The 21,809-nt window shown below is 35.3% G+C and overlaps 1 protein-coding gene across 10 annotated transcripts in view; it reads left to right on the forward strand.

Moving 5' to 3' along the window:
* The window catches only part of LOC114276858 (bifunctional aspartokinase/homoserine dehydrogenase, chloroplastic), a 76,808-nt gene that overhangs the window by 9,507 nt on the left and 45,492 nt on the right, over positions 1–21,809 (forward strand). For 6 of the 10 annotated variants that reach the window (XM_082920584.1, XM_082920587.1, XM_082920586.1 and 3 more), the window contains 2 exons: positions 6,974–7,072; positions 7,456–7,650. In XM_082920584.1, the coding sequence (XP_082776710.1) occupies positions 6,974–7,072; positions 7,456–7,650 (294 nt within the window). Of the gene's footprint in view, positions 1–6,973; positions 7,073–7,455; positions 7,651–12,280; positions 12,565–12,591; positions 12,813–21,809 lie in introns of those variants that run through there. The other 4 variants (XR_014364433.1, XM_082920590.1, XM_082920591.1 and 1 more) reach the window with 4 other exon arrangements.

Raw genomic sequence — 21,809 nt, forward strand, 5'->3', positions numbered from 1 at the left:
ATAAGGCCGTAAGAGATTTCTTGATCAATAAAAAACCTATTGAGCAAGGAAGAAGATTAGCCTGGTATAATAAAATTTATGAATATACTTTTGAAGTAGAACATTTTACAGGTACTAACAATTTTCTTGCAGATTTTCTTAGTAGGAATTGCTTTAGAAAATTAAATTACTAAATAAGTAATTTTAATTTTTTGCAGAAGACCTCTAGACCAAGAGGAAAAAATGAGCAAGGGTAAACAACCCAGACAAGAAAAAGTTTATGTTGTGTTTGCAGGAAGACATCCTGAAATTTACATAGAATGAAATGATTGCAATAAGCAACTTCGTGCATTTCCAGAGCAAGTGATAAAGCCTATGATAGCATGGCCAAAGCTAAAAAAGCTTTTTACAGTGCACCAGTGATGCTTGTTTATCAAAATAATTTGTCAAATGAGAACTAATCCAGTTCCAACTAATATTCAGACATCTAAACTAGATGAATCTGAAATAAATGATTTTTTTAACCTTGGTCTATCCAGAGAAATTTATATAGAACTCAATGGAGTTTGGAAAACTCACATTGTAAACAACAAAGTGAAATTTCAAAAACATATGGGAGTTTTGGCCAACAAATTAGCTGAGCAAATAGCTAAGTTAAAAGATTTACAAAACCTTTGTTTCAATATCCTTAAACAAATGAATTGGAATTAAGATTTTAATTTCGAAAAAATCAACGGCTGTGTTTGGAAAGGTGTTCCAAACACATTTCCACCCACTAATTTGAGTGTGGTGTTTGTTTTGAGTTTTTAAATTATAATTCCACTCACTTTTGAAAACTCTTTTCCAGGCGGGAAAATTTGGCTAACGCAGTTGTCCTCTCGGACGTACCTCCAGACATCCGGCCGGTTGACCGGAACAGTGTTCGGGTTTTTTTTTTTGGCGCCTGTTATTTTTATATTGTAAATAAAAAATATTTTCGGAATTTTTTTAATTTTTATATGAGCTTTTGAATAGAATTTTGGGTTGTGTGTTTGGTTATGAGTTGTAAGTTTTTCAATCAAAAAACTTTCTGATTTCAAAAACTCAAAACTTCCTCCAAAACTCAATTCAAAACTCATAACCAAATAAATTTTCACACTCAAATCATAATTTCATAACTCACAAACTCAAAATACAATTCTATTCTCAAATCATATTTAGAAAACTTTACCAAACGCTACCAACAATTTTTTTCAGCTATCAGATCTCATATTAAATGAGTTTTCTAATCTAGTTTTTGAACAAATAAAAAGAATGTCTTTTTGAAAAAGCAAGAAATTTGCTTCCAAAAGAAAATTTTCTTTTAATAAAAAATCAAGTTAAGGATCATCGTGATAAGATTAGACAAATCTTAGAACGAGTCTACGATAAATTAAATTTTAAAGATGGAATTCCCAAAATAACCATCATGGCAAATCATGACATGTGGTTTTCTGAAGATATAGATTGGGAAATAATTAATCAAGTTATTTTCCAAATTTTAGATCCATTCCAGTGGATAGAATATCCAATGATCATAGTGTAGTAAAAGGCTTCCGAGGGAGTAAATACTTTATTTTTTGGATCTCTAGCACAATTGATTGGCGAGATTGAAAACATTTTTTTCCAACCATATCAAATTTGGTATCTCAAAGAAACTGAAGATTTCGAATTTGAAGATGATTATTTTGGATGAAGATCGCAGGAGGGAGCGATTAGAAAATATTCAAAAACTTCATTTGATAGAATATTGGATAGACAGTCTAATAATTGTTTCACAGGTAGCTTCTAATATCCATGGGTCAACAAAATTGCCATTCATGGTTACAGATGGTAGAATACTATTTGTAATTCATTTTCCCATAACATATCAAAGGTCTCCTACACAAATTAATGAGACTCTTGACATGTTATTAAATCTCAAAAAGAGAAATAATTTGGATCTTCCGTTGGAATTAGCCATGACCACGGATGATCTGGAACAATTTCGGAATGAGCGATACAGCCAGGATCGTGATTCCCCTCTATTAGAGACTGATGAAGAATATAACAATCTCGTAAACAGGATGGAAGCATAGTGGACCCCACTATCACATGCAGTTGTCTCATGATCGACTCCAACCTTATCCAGGACATGTGGAGCAACCTGCATTATTAGGCAGAAAGTGGTCAGACAAATCTTTTCGGCCGACGCTACAAAACAGAAAAGATTAGCCAAATCTTATCTGTTTCAGTCTATTCCTTTGAAAACCGAGGACGGTAGACAGTCATGTATATTTGTATATAATTATAGCTTAGTTGGAGTTTGGCAGAACCTCCATAACTCTGTTATCAGAATCTTATGATTCGCGATTCGATTCACAATTTTTGCAAAATCGATAGTTATCTATAGGTGAATCTATTTTGGAAGTGAATTTCTATTGAATCACATGATTCACAACTGATTCACAATTTGATTCACTTTTTACGATTCATGCAATTTTTGAAATTATTGTGTCCGACATATTTTTCATTCTTTTCTTCATCTTTTTAGTGAACATGACATAACACAACTTCTAATAGCGTTTAGTACCAAAATAACCAATATATACACATGATTTGTTGTTATTGTAGTATTCATGGATTTTTTAATAGAATTCAAACAGATTCAGTCAGGCCCAACATATTTTTAACCTTTCTTCTCATTTTTTTCCCTTTAAAAATTATAATATATCTTCTAAAGATGTTTAAGATTAAAGTTATACTATGAATTATCTATTGCTATTTTATTAAATTGAATATTACATGTGTGAGGTTAGTTATACCTTTTAAAATGTTTTAGGCTTTAAAATAAAAGATTCTAAATAATTATTTCTTATAATTTGCTCACTGTTACTTAGAAAAGTATATATGCTTATTGTCCAAATATCAATATCGTTGTTAATTATTATTACTTTGGAAATTAATAGTTTGTCTATTTGGTTATTATTTTTATTAAGAATGGTTGATATGAAATATGTAAAAAAGAAAAAAGTAAGATGATTTTACAGAGGAACCTTTATTAACTTCTTACCTATTAAATTACGTGATTATCATTGAAAATAATATTTTCATTGATTTAAGTTTAAATATTTCATATTCATAAGATATATTAAACATCTAAATATGTAGATATATGTTAAGTAATTTAGAAAAAGTGACCGAATCTTTATGATTCACGATTCGATTCAATTAACGATTTAGTACGAGGCCATTTTGATTCACGATACGAATTCCAATTTGACAACTATGCTCCATAAATATGTCTAGGTGTCATGTATAATTGTCAAGTAGTATTTATAAGCCTTAAGTCTAGGCTAGTAAACTTTTGGAGTACAGACTTTTGGAAAACTTTGCAAATTTGGACGTATGTATTTGATAGTCTAACCAATTAGGTATGTATTAAATTTAGACTAGACTTTTTGGTTTTATTTGTTTATGGAGTTGTATTCTATAAATTGGCTTTCAAGCCAACATAATACAACATTGTAAATTCTCTCCATCTTCGTTGCCTAAACTTTGCCTTTCCTTGTTCTGTTAGAGGGATAGACTGAAAGCCAATTTGACACCTAGACATATTTATGGAGGTTCTAACAAATTCCAACTAAGCCACAATTATATACAAATATACATGACTGTCTACCCTCAGTTTTCAAAGGGATAGACTGAAACAGCTGATCTTTTCTGTTTTGTAGTGTCGGCTAAAAAAATTTGTCTGACCACTTTCCGCCTAATAACATAGGTTGCTTCATTTGTCCTGAATAAAGTTGGAGTCGATCATGAGACAACTGCATGTGACTCTTGATAGTATGCTTCCATCCTGTTTACGAGATTGTAATATTCTTCGTCAGTCTTTGATGGAGGGGAATCAGGATCTTGGCTGTATCGCTTATTCTGAAATTGTTCTACATCATCCGCGGTCATGGCTAGTTTCAACAGAAGATCCAAATTATTTCTCATTTTGAGATTTAATAACATGTCAAGAGTCTCATTAATTTGTGTAGGAGACCTTTGATATATTATGGAAAAATGAGTTACAAATAGTATTCTACCATCTGTGACCATGAATGATAATTTTGCTAAGCCTGCATGTGGAAAAATTATTAGACTGTCTATCTAATATTTTGTCAAAAGAATTTTTTGAATATTTTTCTGTCGCTCCTTCCTACGATCTTCATCCAAATAATCATCTTCAAATTCGAAATCTTTAGTTTCTTTGAGATACCAAATTTGATATGGTTGGAAAAAGTGTTCTCGTTCTCGCCAACCAATTGTGCTATAGATCCAAAAAGTAAAATAATCCAATATTTCAACAATATTTTCATATTCAGTCCTATTATAGGTATTGGTTTGAAGTACCAGAATATCTTCTGTACCATAAAATAGCCTAGGAATAGAGTTATCTTCTGGACTATTCATTCCATCATTGTTTATGAAGGATATAGTTTCTAATTGAGTTATCAAATTGTTTATTTGGATTTTTGCTTCTTTGTTTAAGTCAATAGTTATTATAGAACCTAAATTGTCTATTTTAGATTCTATAGACTCAACTTTGGTTTCTAGATAATTCTGATTTGTGTTTTGATTTTTATTTAATTTAAAAAATCAAGAACACATAATATCGGTAATATTATTTAAATTAGAACACATACTATTTATATTTGTAGCCTCTTTAGTAATATGCAAACTATAGTCATATTTATTATTAACATTATTTTTGTATTTCCAAAACATATTGTATCTTCAGGGTTAATTGCCATTATAGATTGTTGTTGGTATCTAAGATCCTTCTAGTGTATTTATTTGGTGCTTAAAACCTCTCTTTATGATCTTAAAGACTTAAAAATGCCTAATTATGACCAATAGTTAAAAGATCTTAACGAGTATATGGGCTTTGACATACACTAAATATATAGGTTTTACAACAACTATAAATAAAACATATAATTATGAAGATATAAAATACAAAAGATACACAATTTAAGATTAAACTTGACGAATAATATTTTATGATTTTCTTTTTAAATTTCATTAAGCACACCATACACAATTATATATATCAAAATTTATACATAGATAGAAATACTTACATAACTTGATCTTGCTTTCAAAAGCTCTTCACTAAGCTCTGATACCTTGTCTTGTCTTGTCATGTCGAATGGACTAATGAACTATATTAATGGCTACCTTATTATCACAATACAATTTCATGGGTTCTTTGTTATACAATCTGAAGACCTTTAGTAAAATCTGAAGCCATATAAGCCTGCATATACCATGAGCCATGTTCTTGCACTCTACCTCTGCACTAAATCTGTCCACTATGGGTTGCTTCATACTTATCCATGTAACTAAATTTCTCCTTACAATAGTACAATATCTGGAAGTAGACTTCCTATCATCAACTGTACCTGCCCGATCTACATTAGTAAAAACCTCCAACCACTCCAATCTCAGATGACTATGATTAGAGAACAAGATCCCTTTTCTTGGAGCCTACTTAAAGTGCATAAGAATCCGATGAACATGTAGATGTACCATACGAGGATCATGTATAAACTGATTGACTACCCTAGTGTATGTCCAATATCCGATTGAGTATGAGATAGGTACATCAGTCTCCCAAAACAAAATCTCTGGTACCTACCCTTATCAACTAGATCGCTAACACTACAATTGAGTTAGTGATTTGCATCAATAGAAGAATTTGGTGGTCTACACCCAACATGCCTGTTTCCTTAAGAAGATCAGAATGTACTTTCTTTTATTAATAAAATGCCCTAGTTCGATCTTGCAAGTTCAATTCCAAGAAAGAATCTCAATAAACCTAGATCTTTGATTTCACATTCCTTGACTAGATGTACTGTAAGCTGAGACTTCTTCTACATCATTTCGTGTTACCACTGTTATTCTAATACACAAGAGGGTAATTTTATCCTCATCTTGTTTAATGAATGTGGTATGATCTACATTGTCTTGCTTATACCCAAACCTCAGAACTCCACTCCTCCCACCTGCCTTGTAACCCAAGTACAAGTTTTACTTGCCTACCCCCAAACCTGCCCCTATGGTTGAAGTGCCTGAACCTATCTCATTAGGGTCAGGGTGGGGCAGGGACCATGGTATGGGATTTTTTGCCATTCCTTTGCAGGTTCTTGCTGTCCACATTGCTTGACTGATAGTTGTGGGAGGGGGATCACAAAATTGAAGTAGATGAAGAGGGGGAGGAGGCCGTACTAGCAGTCAAATTTCAACCTAAGTCAGGAAATGGTTATACCAAAAAACCAGATCACTAACCTGCTGGATGTTAAAATGAGTATCACACGACTGTATCCTGTTCCATTCATTTTAGACCTACGGATTGTAGTTAAGATAATAAAGCCTTAGAGCAGCTTTTTCCCTGGAGGCCTCTAATTTTTACAAATGAGGTGAAAATAAAGAGTTTTTGCCTTTCTGGGTGTGGCCCTTATAAATCACCAGAGGTTAGGAATTTAGAAGGTATATATGCCGATTGTATGCCTTTGGTGTAATATAATACCTCTAAAAAGATAATGATGTACATGTACATTTACCAACATTATTTGATTTGTTGAGGTTTGAACCATCTATTTCTTTAATATATTTGTTTTAAATTTTATTTGTTTGAATGGGCCTTTTGATGGGCTTCAGCATACAATTCTGCTTGTGGTCCTGTCAGATGCCGATATCATATAATCATGAATTCAGTTTCAAGCTTATCCACCCATATGTGACACCTCTGTATTATATTAACATAGGCCAAGTTTGTTAGCTGACTGCTATCCACATATCCCTGGACCCCAAATCTCGAACATTTAGTTCTTGTTTTACTTCTGTGGTACTTGAGGACACGGACATCATCTTGTATTCATGCCTAGTCTAATTAGATTTCTATATATCCACTTTGGTTCCTATCTTAAATAATTTCAGCTCTTCTCAGGTTGCGGTCATCTCAAACTGTAGCATTTTGGCAGCAGTAGGCCAGAAAATGGCAAGTACTCCTGGAGTCAGTGCTACACTTTTCAATGCGCTTGCAAAGGTTGGTAAAGTTATTAAATTAGTATTATACTCTGCTAAATTTGCATGTGCAGTGCTATTGTCATCCCCTTTCAGCTTCATGCATTCTACATTGTGACTGCCTAGATTCCTGGAAATTCAAAGTTCATGAGAAGTGGAGTGCAGTGAGAAAAAGTTGGTGTGTCAATAGGGCACTCCAGAATTATTCTTCCTGAACATTCAATAAGTAGACATTTTGCCTCCGGAATTACACCTGATTACTGGCATGTGTACATTACGATAGATACTTAACTGCAAAATAAATTTTATCTGTCCTTTTCCCTGTGGTGGAGCCCAATTTCTAGGTTATATGCATGCTTCTCATAAATTTCATGAAAAAGTTAATGAATAGTTACTATACTGCAGGCTAATATTAATGTCCGTGCTATAGCCCAAGGTTGCTCAGAGTACAATATCACTGTGGTTGTCAAACAAGAAGACTGTGTGAAGGCCCTAAGAGCTGTCCACTCAAGATTTTATTTCTCTAAAACCACGATAGCAATGGGTATTGTTGGATCTGGATTGATTGGTGGCACCTTGCTTGACCAGCTCAGGGATCAGGTACGTTCCATTTTCTTTATCAGTCAATTAGTATCATATCTATGATGGATTGTAGTTTATTGATTAAGTTTGAGTCTAGACAGTACAAGTCGATTCATGATAATTGATAGATTAAGGTTCAATGGTTAAATACTAGAATTGCAACTTTCCGCTTTTCTTTTATGAAGAGCATGAAGTTCACATATTGAATCCTCTTGTGTTTATGAATTTGGACAACATGGTCTTAAAATGAAGCTCTTAAATTCCATCATCTTTGTTGCGTACTTGTATTTTATTTTTTTGGGTGAATTACCGTATCGTACCTTATTTTCAAAATACATTAAAGAGGTTTAAGAATACATAACTTTGATCTCAACCCAACTCAACAGAGCCTTGTTTCCTTTTTTAATATCCGGGAGCACCTTCAGGGTAGGGTCTTTTGGACCAACCCCATAGGATAAAACCTGGGATGTACCCCAACGCCCCCACAAGTGTACATTAGGTGAAGTTGAGGTGGCTCGAATTGGGACTTGCTGCTTTATTGGTATAAGTCTCACCGCTGAGCTACTCGCCGTTAGACAATTCAATGAAGCCTTTGTGACGACCCCATTCCACGCCAAACTATAGTCATTTCATACCAAAGCATAAAAGTGCATCCTATTCAAGGAATTATGTTTCTAAACTATGTTTCAAGGATTCATTAAGCATGCTTCAAAACATTTTAGGTAGAAAAGGAAACTAAACCAAACTAAGCCTTAAGTTCCATCAAATGAGATCAGCTACATGAATCTTTTTTCTCCACTTGACTCCTATCAACTTCCGTTTAGTTAGTCAAATTTAGGAGATTCATATCTTTATTTACTACACTATCTCACGTCAATCTAGGTCTGCCCCTGGCCCTGCCCCTGGCCCTGCCCCTAACACTTCTATCTGTCATCACTGTATCATATCTCTTCACTACCGCCTCTGTTTATATGACCAAACATCTCAATCTATTCTTTCTCAACTTATCTTCTATCGGTACTACTCCTACCCATTCATGAATATACTCATTCCTAACTCTGTCTTTTCTAGTCTTGCCACATATCCACTGTAGCATCCTCATCTCAGTAATACTCATCTTATCTACATGTTGTTTCTTAATTGCCCAACATTCTATCCCATGCAATATCGCTGGCCTAATAGTCGTTCTATAGAACTTTTCTTTTAGTTTAGTGGGTACGTGCTTATCACATAGTACCCCAGACGCACTTCTCTACTTAAGCCATCTCGCCTTAATTTTATAGACCACATCAGCTCCAATCTCCCAAGCCGTTGTGATAATCGATCATAAATAACGAAAATGTTCACTGTTAGATAGTTCTTGGTTCTCAATCTTCACTTATCCTCTGCTTCCATTATTACTATTACTAAAATTATACTTTATGTACTCTGTTTTAGTTTTGCTTATCCTAAATCTTTTAAATTCTAGTGCTTGTCTCCAAGTCTTCAATTTAGTGTTAACTCTTTCTCTAGTCTCATCTACTAACGCGATATCATTTGCAAAAAGCATATACCATGACACATCATCTTGAATATTTCTTATCAACTCATCTATAGCTAAAGCTAAAAGGTAATTGAGATTGATCCTTGGTGTTACCGCACAGTAATTGACAATTCACTAGTCTTTCCAGCAGACGATCTAATGTAACTTTTTTGTTACCATTTTCTTTTCTAGCACCCACCATATTATATCCTGAGGCACTTTATCATATGCTTTCTCAAGATCGATAAAAACTATATTAATGTCTCTTTTCTTTTCTCTATAATTTTCTATTACTCTCCTCAAAAGATAGATCGTTTCTATTGTTGACCTACCAGACATAAATCCAAATTGATTCTCTGACACCTTTGTTATATCTCGCAATTGATGTTCCATCACTCTCTCCCACACTTTTATTATATGACACATGAGCTTGATTCCTCTATTGTTGTTGCAATTTTGGATATTTCCTTTATTCTTATAGATTGGCACTAAAATACTCTTCCTCCGCTCCTCTGGCATTTTTCTAGTCAACAAAATCTTGCTAAATAACTTAGTGAAGCAAGCAACCCCCTTCTTATCCAAACATTTCCAAGCTTCAATAGGGATATCATTGGAATCTTCTTAAGTGTAATCTCCACTTCAAAGTTTCTAATCCTTCGATAGAACGCATAATCTTGGTTTCCTTATTAGTGGCTACTTCCTCCCCTTTCGACCTTCTTCCATGTTCCTTATTTAACAATTTTTCAAAATAGTTATTCCATCTCTCCTTTATCTCTTCATCTTTCACCAACACCTTAGAGTCCTCACTCTTGATGCACTTAACTTGATTAAAATCTCTTGTTTTCCTCTCTTATCTTAACAGGTTTGTGTATTCTCTTCTCTCCCTCCTTATTATCTAATCTAGTGTATAGGTCATCATAGGCTTTCAACTTAGCGACCTCATTATTAGCCAATCTATAGCCCTTAAGGTTTTCCTTAGTTATTCTTTTGCCACTCTTTAAAGCACTAGTTTTTCGTCTTTACTACCCGCTTGAACCTCCTCCTTCCACCACCAAGTTTCCTTAGAGTTGGGTCCCTTTTCTTTTGACTCTCCAAGGACTTCCCTTGAGATTCTTGTCATATAATTAGCCTTTGCGTTCCACACAGTGTTAGCATCATCTTCCAAGTCTCAAGTACTTTTTTTTACCTATTTTATTCTTAAATATTTCTAGTTTACTCCCTTTTAGGTCCTCCCATCTCGTCCTACGACGCCCACTATCCTTCCTAAATTGGTATTGCCCTTTAAAGTATAGATTTAGTACCAAAATCCTGTGTTGAGACGCCAGGCTCTCTCCAGGAATCACCTTATAGTCGCTGTATTTTAGATGCTTCACTTTTCTTACTAGAAAGTAATCTATTTGGCTCCTAATTGACCCACTCTTAAATGTTATCAAATGATTCTCCCTCTTCTTATACATAGTATTGACCACCACCAGGTTAGAGGCCAATGCAAAATTTAAAGTACTCTCTCCTACCTCATTTCTATTATCAAAATCATACCCACCATGCACCATCTCATAACCTAGTTTAATAAAAAATGCACATGTCATGCAATAACACGAAGCTGTTAGAGAGCCTTGTTCCACAAACATGTTTGAAATATGTTTTCACCTTTTAGTTGGCTAATATTTGGAGAATATTAATAGAGGATCAAATGTCAAGAAATGCAATGTTGGCTCAATTTTACTTACAATCATACTCAGTAAGGTGAAGGAGGATGTCATAATTAGGACAACTTGTTTGATAGAGCTGTTCCACTTCTATATCGGTTGGTTCGTTCTTGGATTGTTTCGATAGCATCAGTGGCATGTTCTTCTATTGCATCCATCTCTTGGAGTTTTGACTTCTCTAGAAACTTCAATGATAGGGAGGTTGTTGACTTGGTATCTTGGTTGGTATTGCTTGATAGGGTTCTCTTTCTTCCTCTCGTGACACTAGGGTCTGGAATATTATTTCTTAGGGGTCTTTTCCTGTAAATCTTTTTTTGATAAGCTTATTGATAATCCCTCTGTTCCTGTGTTCTCTTTAAAAAAAAAAATTTGGAAACTGGTGGTTCGATGTGGTCTTTAGCTCAAAGGGGTGTCAAAACTAATGATGTTTTCCAAAGAAGAAGCCTAATCACTCTCTTTGCCCTCAATGGTGTGTGATGTGCAAGAGGAATTCAGAGGCGGCAGATCATTTATTCCTTCATTGCCCGATAGCTTTTGCATTATGGTAGCACCTTTTTGGCTTATGTGATAATCAGTGGGTTGCTCCGCAGGATTGCATTCAAATGCTTCTTGTTAGGTTCCAAGGGTTTGGAAACACCGAAAGTGCTAAAACATTGTGGTCAAGTATTGCTTTTGCTATTTTTTGGACTATATGGTTGGAGAGAAATGCAAGAATCTTTGATGGAAAGGAATGGAATGTAGAGGTTTTGTGGGATAGGGTGGGGTATTTGGCTTCGTTTTGGGCATTTGTATCCCCTCCTTTTAAAGGAGTTCCTTTGTTCTTGATCTCTAGGAATTGGGCTGCTGTTTGCCATCCCTAATGCTAGGAGTTTTGTGCTTTTGTTTTGCTCTATTTCCTTCTTTGTATGAGGACTTCTTGTCCTCTTTCATTTTTCTTATTTTTAATAAAATTTTTAGTTGATGCTCAAAAAAAAAAAAAAAAATGTAATAATTAGGAGCAAACCCCATAAGACAACAATGCTTGATTCGTTTAGTTAGATTCCTGGAGGATTGTTATTCAGAGATTTACACTACTTAGTTGAGTAGGGCTAATCATATAGTGAAGGTAGAAGATGATTGTAACTTTAAGCTCTATAATTATAAACTAATTCCAACTCTCTCTCTCAACTCATAAACTCAATGTTTCATTATGACTTATATTGTTATACTGATTGAAGCTAATGCGTTCATTTTTGTTAACTTTTATTTCTAATATAAATTTTAATTTATTCATTGTAACTTGCACAAGAGAAACTTAAACTATGATATTCATTTAAGTCATTTAAGAAAGATTTTACTGGTCACGATGTAGGATTGCTATTGATATTTTCTATGCATTAGATTCAATGGTATAGACTGTGACAAGGTTGTGATGCAGTCTTGAATAGAACTCACCTCCATACAGTAGCTTGTGAAGTGGGATGCCCTCATGCTTATTCATTGCACATCTCTTTTGTACCTAGGCAATGCGGGATTTCACTTCATACTCTCCCTCATGCCTAGGGTGCAAGGCTTGAGACATGCACCCTACCCTTCCCTGTGGTACGTCCAACTCTTATACCACCATGTGCTACTATCTTGAGCAACTTTACAAGCTAGCTTGTAAAGTGAGGGTGCCCTCAAATACATATATATATATATCACATATCCTTTTTGTATCAAGCTAATGTGGGACTTCGCTTCACATAGGTAACATCAGATTCTCTAAATTAAACACCACAAAATGGGAGCTGTGGTGTAGCAACAAAACATTCTAGCCTCATAAATAGACACTATGCTCATCCATACATTCACAATGCCAGGTCAATCACTAAACTTTTTACAAACATCAGATGTGTCTGTTTTTTGTTAAGTAACAAAAAAAAATTATTCAAAAAAACTATTGAGGGAATGCCACCCAAGTACAAAAAGGACCAAGAAAACAAAAGATCATTATACACTGCTAGTATGAAAAGGCTTTATGAAATCCACAAATTGGTCAAGAGAAGGGTTAGCAACACCCTATGAAGCATGGGTACTTCGAAAAACATGCTATACCCATACCGGATACTTACTGGCGTACGGTACTTTGTATGGTACTTCTGCATACGTACCGGGTACACGAAACATGTATCGAAGTTTTTTCTTCTTATTTTGGTGTACCCAGACGTATCTAGTATATACCCAAGCCGTGTCGTACTGTACCGTACCGTACCGTACCGTACCTCAGTTGAAACAATATTTTCTTCTACTACAGAGATAAAACTCCATTCACTAGACTTCTTTTTTATTTTTTGTTTTATGCTGAGCATGATTTTAAATTAAACTATGGTTTGGAAGTTATTTAATATATTGACATTTAGTTTAGTTTTGATTTATACATTTACTTTTAGCATTAAATGTTAATTATAGGTTGGACCTTAACAAATTAAACCATTTAATTAATTTTTGCATTGCTCTAAATTAAAAATAAATATTTTTTTACAAGTGTATCAAGCCGTACCCGTATCCTAATTTTTTTTGAATTTTACTGTATCAACATGCTCGTATCGTACCAGTACCAGTACTCTAATCTGTACCCATACCCGTGTTTCATAGGCGACACCTGACTCTCAACTATACATAGAACTTACGAAGTATACTTTTTAACCTATACAAAGGACTTTTTTCTACCGTCAAAAGACCTCTGATTCCTTTCTCCCCAAACAATCTACATAATACATAAGGGAATCAATCTCCACACCTTCTTGCTCTTGTTTGCGATCCTAGCACCAAGCCAACAATGCAAAAGATCCTCAACTCCAATGGGGACTAAGAAAGAACCGGGGACCAAAGCTCTTGAGCCATTTGACAACGAATTAAAAGATGGCTCACTGAATCACCCTCCCTTTTACACATATAACACCAATTCACCAAAATATGTCTTCTTTTGATTAAGTCGTCAATAGTAAGAATCTTTCCTTGGAGCTGTACACTAAGCAAGAAAAGCAACCTTATGATGGACCCCACAATTCTAAATGGATCTCCACGGCAAATAAGAGATGCCTTTCTCACCAAGCTTCATAAAAAGATCTAACCTGAATAATCTCAATTTAGAAAGATTCTATCTCAAAGAGTCATCTTTTGTCTCAAGGTGGGCCGTCTATATAGCTTCTTCCAAAGCCTCATCAACTCGGCTATCTCCTAATCCTTAGTCTCCCTTCAAAGCAAAATTTTAATCTGCGAAAACAATTTGCAATTGAAGCACTCTGATATGTTGCAATCCCAACACCACTGGAAAAGCATCTTGGAGTCTTTCTATGCCAAACCAAAAACGTCACCCTCCTCCCATCCCCCACCATCATGGTAGAATTGCCCAGAAACTTGTCCCACCCTTAGTTGCACAAAGCGGTGGTGGGGGCGATTCAGAGGAGCAAAGGTATGTAGAAGTTTTTAAGGCTAGAAACGCCTATATTTTATATATTAAATATATAAATATATTCTAACAATTATTTTTTTTGCTTAGTTATAATATATATGTTAAAATATGAACACATATTAGAGATTGATGTCAATTACGAATTATCTTTGTTAAGTACAAATAAATATTATGTAAATAGAAATTACTAAAATAAGTTTGAGTTTTTATTTATACTTATTTTTTATTTTATATGTGAGATTTATATGTTTGAGAGATTCTATCTCAATTAGAAGCGAGTATTTTTTCCTCGACGGGAGCAAGTTTCTTACTAGTTTCGCTCAAAAGCACGTTTTTGAGTGAGAAACGTCATCGAAGTAGGAGTTCTTGCTACCAAAGTCCCAACATTTCCCAATACCTTTCGAAGGCCTACCTAAGACATAATTATCAAGAGAGGTCCAATCGCCCTAACTCCTCTCATATTTTGAAGTCACCACCTTTCACTACTTCTCTTAACTACAAGAAAACCTCCATAACCACTTGCCTAATAATGCCTGATTAACGATTTCAAGCTTCCTAATGCCTAGGCCCCCTCATTGATAGGAGCACAAATTGTGTCCTAATCCCCCAAATGGTTACTTAAACTCCTTCCGTAGGCCACACCAAAGAATTGTTAGAATAGGAAATATGTGATTGTATTTTCTTCTTGTTTATTCCCTTGATTGGTGTAATGGGTTGACCCATATATTATGCCTTATGGCACTCCTATAATTACTCAGTATTATTAATATAAAAGGGAATGAAATCTATCTCATTCCCTAACTCTTTCTCTTATTTAAACCTACATGGTATCAGAACTAGTGGGAGAAACCTAAGCACGGTCACCTTCTTCCACCGCAGGACTCCCCAGGCCACCCAGACCCTTGCCTGGGACAGTCGACCCCCACCCAGGCCAACCGAAGAAAGTTTCTGGCCATTCGGCCCTTGCCCAGTTAAGAAGAAGGTCAATCGGCTCTTTCCCAGGCCAGCCAAAGCTTCCTCTGTCCTCTTCTAGGCCTATCGGCAGTCCTAGCGTGTCATCCTAGGTCTGTTGGCAAACCTGGAGGCCTTTTCTGTCTCTCTCTAGGCCATTCGGTAGCCTCTGGTTGGTCGACGGGGCCTTCATTACCTTTGTTGACTACTGCCTTATCAATCTGAGTGCCTTTCTTTTTTGTCTTTCATTCTTCTCTGTTTTTCTTCTCTTTTAAAACAAAAGGAAAAACAAAAAAGGGGCAGTAAGAGGGGGGGGGGGTGGGAAACCCTTAATTCTTTATGCTTTTATAGGCGTAGTGGTGTCTTTTCTTCTACTATTATCTTTCGGGTTTGTGATTGGCATTGTGCTTGAGAGTTAAATAGTAGAGTATCCATGACAAATTCCCTTAGTGAGTCCTCTACTTCTCAGCCACCTAAGGGCGAGAGTACCATTATTCCTACTACTATGACTGATAACCTTAACCATGGCCTTAAGATCACCACCTTTCTATTCAATAGTTAGAATTATCTAGCCGGGTCGCAGAGTTTGACTATTTTTTTGAAAAGCAAAGGAAAGATGGGATTTAAGAAGGGATTCAAAAAATAAAAGAATGAGAGCAGAGAGAAGAAACGTGAGAGAGTGAAAAAGCGAGAGAGAAGTGAGAGAGACAACAAGGATACATCAATTTGACAAATTCTATTACTTTAACTCTCACTATATTCCTCTTATCAAAGAACTAAACAAAATATTATAAGTAATATATAACTTCGAATATCCGATACTTCAAAATTAAGTATCCGATACTTCAAAATTAATAAAAAATTAATTAAGAAGTATCTGATACTTTTAAGAAGTATCCGATACGTATCCGCGAGTATCCGAAGAGTATCGGTATCCGATAAGTATCCAATACGGATACGTCACCCTTTTTGAAGTATCCGTGCTTCATAGAGCCTAAGGAACACTCACAGCCACACACACGCACACGCACAAAAAAGAAAAACAGCACCAAAAAAAAAAAAAAAAAAAAAAAAAACTCAAAAATCAAAGAATAGCAACAGCAGTTTATTTGTTCGATGTGATTTCCCTTCATCATTTGTTATGTAATCACAAACCAAAAGTAAAGACTTCATCTCATTGACATCAATCCCAAAATGAGTTACAACCTTCATGATCTGAGCATAGATTCATTTTTCATTCTACTTCATACCATTTTTGGTTCAGTGCAAAATTGGTACACACACACACATATCACCCCAACTAGAAAACCAAGGAACCATACTTGTGTCGCACCCATTCTAAAAGGAAAAAACCCCAGCATAAAAATCCTTTAAATGTAAAACTTACGTGTCACTCAGAAGCATTCTCCTTGAGCCAGTGATACCCATAACACGCAAGTCGATGTTAAACTGTTCCTTGAGGACCGCTGCTTGCCAAAAAGAATTTATGTATCACGGTCAGCATAAAAAATATGTTAGCCTTAGCTTTCTGAACTTAATATCAAAGCTTTCCAGAATGCTTTTCACTCAAAATATGTTAGCCCTTGGCTTCTCACTGCAAAACTACCTTATGGTTAACAATTTCATCGCTCCTGAAGTATCCGTTTGTTGAGTAAGTTCACAAAACCTAGACTCAAATGCATTCAAAATTTTTAGACCCATTTTAGCTCAGTAGTTTCAAAATACCTTAGTTGCTTTTCACTTGGACAACACAATCTTTGTGGCTTTGAAGACTAGAGTTAAAAAGAATATAGGCCTTCAATATCAATTTGCAATGGCTTCACTAGGGAAGAGAGTCATCCTGAAGAAAATATGTCAATTTGTCGTCTATTTAAATATTTGTTTTGATTAGTAATTGTGTATTAAAATTCTATTTCCTGCTTTTTTTTAATTACAATTCCATATTGATAAAAATCTGGTAATATGATTAAAATAAGTTTATTAAGCTATGTAATCCAACATGAACTAGGAGACATACGAAGTGCATGCTTGTTGAACAGTTCGACCAACGGCTACCAGGGTCCTAGGATCCAAGGACATGAATGATCAATAATATTATACATATGTACTTTAGGTCCCCCAAGTGTTTCTTACTTTTGATTTCCCAATTTTCATACAAAAAGGTCATACAAATTGATATAGCAATGGCATTTATGCAATTATGACTCATAGCAGTGAGCTTTTTGATTTCCAATGAATGGCTATAAATGAGTCACATCATTCTGTATACAATTTTTGTATAGAAATTTTGTTTGTATAGTACTATCCTTTCCAAAATACTTCCTCAGATTTTTTTTTTTTTTTTTTTTTTACTTTAAACAATTTCATCCAGTCCTACCTGATTTAAGTTTTAAAATTAGTAGAACTCTGCTTGGCCAATTTCATCCTACATGAATTTGGAGGCCAACATTATAGATTAGCCTACGTCTTCAGATCAGAAACTCCAATTTGCTTGGCTCTAACAACAACGACGCCCAATTAGTACACATTAATGTGTGGTTGGAAGGGGAAAGATTGAATATATACCTAACCTTTGGCACAGTGCACAAAGTGGTTGTCCCAAGACTTGAACCCATAATCTACATTCGATTTCCTTCAATCAAGCTATGAACTCCCTTCTCAACTTCATTTTACATCTCTACATTCAATTTCCAACTCAGATTCCAATCATTACATCCATTTCTTCTTATAATTTTCTTTTCTTTTTCTCTTTTCAGCTATTTTCTTCTTTTTGCAAATTGTCATTTCAAAAAAAAAAAAAAAAAAAATTGTTTCCAGGAAAAATAGTTTCAGGTACTTCTTCCTCTCTCTCATAATATGACAAATATAACAGAAAATGTACGGATGTGTAAGTATGCTTTTGAAAACTGAACATATGCTTGGTCGGGTGTGTTTATGTTTTCCTTCTCATTTACATGTAAGTATGAACCTGTAACTTTTTAAAGCCCATTCATTGGCTCATAACTTCTTGTTTGTCCTTACTGCTTTATAATTGTACTTGTACGTCATATGTTTGATGGTGTGGATAGTTGGAGGTGAGTAAGGAATATGGCAGGCAGAAAGATGGCTAGAGACCACCAAAGGTGAGAGAGGAGAGAACAAAGGCGGGCTTTAGAGAGAGAGAGAGAGAGAGAGAGAGAGAATTGCAGTGGAGAGCTATAATCCGGAGAGGAGCAAGAGGATGTTAAGTGTGCCGTTGCATGCATGGAGGTTTCCTTTATATATGGTGGCAAATTAGTGGGAGCCAGCTCAGATGAAGACAAGTGGTGAACTCCCTTGGCTAGGCAAATGGAGAAAAACTCGATCAAATATACAACATTGGGACACGTATCACATGCAGATAGTTGGTGAGTATGATACATCTTGTTGGCCGATGGCATAGTGGCTCAAAGGTAAAGTATCATACAGCCATCACGGTATGGCGTCTCTTGGACAAAGGCCCTCTTCTCTCTAAGATTGATCCAAGCACCCCTTATTCTTGAGGGGAGGTTAGCAAGCGTCCAGACAACCTTAAACTCTAGCCTTCAATCCATAAATCCTCCATTGGTCCCGAGCAAGGTACCTAGGCCTTTCTATTAGTCTAGGTAGCACAATGCAGGTGTTGTGTCATGGATCTTCAAGGTTGAAGCCTCACTCGACAAGGCACTCAGCAAGCCAAAAAAACAAGAGAACACGGTGCCACATCTAAGTATAGTGCTAGCTCAAATGAGCATGTTGACAAGGGCAAGCATAGCGGGGGCCTGCAAAAGTAACTGAGCCCATAAGTTTCCTTATGGGAGATTGACAAGTGGCATGTGAGTCTTCTAGGAGAAGTCTCCCGACAGTGATGAAGCGGCGATATGGCAATGCCACATAGTGGGTGTGGGCTCATGTACCTATAGCAGTGTTTTTTAAGGCGAAAAGCGAACCGAGGCGACAAGGTCTCTTAACGCCTAAGCGCAAGGCGAGGAGGCGAGGCGAGGGCTTCATCGAATCGAGGTGACCACAAACGATATTTTTTTTAAATAAATAGTATAGACAAAAATATAAATATTTTCAAGAACTATCATGAATTTATCATTCCAAATACTAAATATCCATAAACAACAGAAAATATCTGACAAAGACAAATACAATTCAACAATCCAAAGGTTCTAAATAATTGAAATTTTTTCATTAATTCTAGCCAACCAAGCAATTGAAATTTTTTCATTAAATAATTGAAATTGTTTAGCAAAATAATTAAAAATTTACAGCAAAATTAATTGAAATTTTTTCATTAAATAATTGAAATTATTCAACAAAATAATTGAAAAAATTTTAATAAATAATTGAAATTTTTAAGCAAAATTAATTGAAATTTTTTCAGTAAAATAATTATATAATTAAAACAGAAAAATAATTGTAAAATAACACAAAAAAATAATTAAAAAAAAGAAAGAAGACAAGGAGAGAAAAAAATTAACAAAGTAGAGTTAACAAAATAATTAACAGAACTAGGAGAGAGAGAGAGAGAGAGAGAGAGAGAGAGAGAGAAAGGAAGGAAGAAGAGAGTATACAGAGTATAATTTTTCAAAGCAACAGAGTAAAAAAATTTTTTTTAAAAATAAATAAATTAATTAATTAAAAAATAAAATAAAATAAAAGGTCTGCCTACAGGGTATAATTTTTCAAATCAGAGTGAAAAAAAAAAAAGATAAGAAAGGAAGAAGAGACGAAAGGAAGAAGAAGAAAAGAAGACTAAGACGAAGACGCAGCAGTAGGAGGAGAAGAAAGGAAGAAGAAGAAGAAAGGAAGAAAAAAGGAAGGTACTCACCTAAGAAAAAAGGAAGGTACTCACCTTTGTCCGAAGAAGGAAGAAGCAGCCGCAGGTAGTCAGTCAGTCGTTCGAAGCAAATGTCGACTGAGAGGAAGTCGACTTAGGGTTTCGACTGAGAAAAAGTCAACATATGAAGAAGAAAGCAATCATAAAGTGCATTGCATGTCCACAATTAGCACAAAAGTCATCCAAATGGAGGACCCAGATCTGTCGAATTGAAATAAGACCGAAATTAATGAAGCGTCGCTTCGAATCGCCACTCGCTTCGTCGCCTAAGCCTCGCCTCATGCGCTTCAACTTCGCTTCACCATTTCGCCTCGCCTCAGTGAGTCTGAAGCGCTACATCGTCGCCTCGCCTCGCCTCGCTTAGCACTTAGGCGAGCGCTTACTCACGCCTCTGATAACACTGACCTATAGATGGAAAAACTAAATAGAACTCTTGGGCAGTTTGTTGCAACTTATCTGAGCTACTTATAACCTAATTTATTCTAGGAGTCTGTACCAGAATATTTGGTGCAACTTATACTTACAGCTTATTAGGTAGAAATAGCTTAAATAAATGGAAAATATTATGAACCCCAAATAATCTATCAAATTTTCTACCAAACCTCTCACATGGGTGTGGGACCCACACAAACCCACATGTGTATGGGTCTCACACTCATGTGAGGTTTGGTAGAAAAATTGATAGATATTTGGGTTCCCTAGCATCACTCTAAATAAATTAAAAAAAATTGATTATCTAAAAGCTAGGGGAGAGGTGCTTTTGGCTTCTGCTTTTTGATTTTCAACTTTTAGCTTGAGACAAGCTGCACCAAACAAGCCCACTATAATGTCAAGCCTTTTTTTTTTCAACAACTAAGGATTCAAATAATGGAGACCCTATCCATTTTGTTCATTCTAGTTATGTAGACATTGAGCCGTATGATCAAAAAAGTGGTGGGAGGTAGCTTTCTGGAGGAATTTAGGGTGGATAAGAGAATTGTTTGAAGTTAGTTGTGTGTCACTTGTATGCAGATGATACTATCATTTTTTGTGGGGAAAATGTAACACAGTTATTCTAGAGGTATTTTCTATTATGTTTTTGAGGCAGTCTCAGGCCTTAAAGTTAAGTTGAGCTTTCTAATGTGAAATCCTTATGTGATGTTTTGAATGTAGAGTTGGTTGGGCCTATTCCTTCTCATTTGGTTTTGCCTCTAGGTGCTTCCTTCAAAGCTAAAGCTATCTGGGATAATAGGGCTATTTGGGATCCGATGATTCAGAGGTTCCAAAATAGGTTGGTAGGGTGGAAGAGACAATATCTATCTAAGAGGTCAAGCTCATTATCAAAAGTACTCTTTTTAACTTGTCAACTTATTATATGCCCTTATTTGTTATTCTAGCATCTATTGCACAGAGATTGGAGAATCTCATGAGGGATGTTCTTGTAGGTTTAAAGAAGAGAAATAGTTAGGGAATGAAATAGATTTCATTCCCTTTTATATTAATAATACTGAGTAATTACATGAGTGTCATAAGGCATAATATATGGTTCAACCCATAACACCAATCAAGGGAATAAAGAAGAAGAAAATACAATCACATATTTCCTATTCTAACTCGTTTCCTATTCTAACACTCCCCCTCAAGCTGGTGCAAAGATATCTCTCATGCCCAGCTAGTTGAGAATGCCATGAAATGGTTTGCTCCCCAGCCCCTTAGTGAGAACATCGGCTAGTTAGT

The sequence above is a fragment of the Camellia sinensis genome, chromosome 3, assembly GCF_055761805.1.
Source record: "Camellia sinensis isolate YWXY chromosome 3, ASM5576180v1, whole genome shotgun sequence".
NCBI classification, from domain to species: domain Eukaryota; kingdom Viridiplantae; phylum Streptophyta; class Magnoliopsida; order Ericales; family Theaceae; genus Camellia; species Camellia sinensis.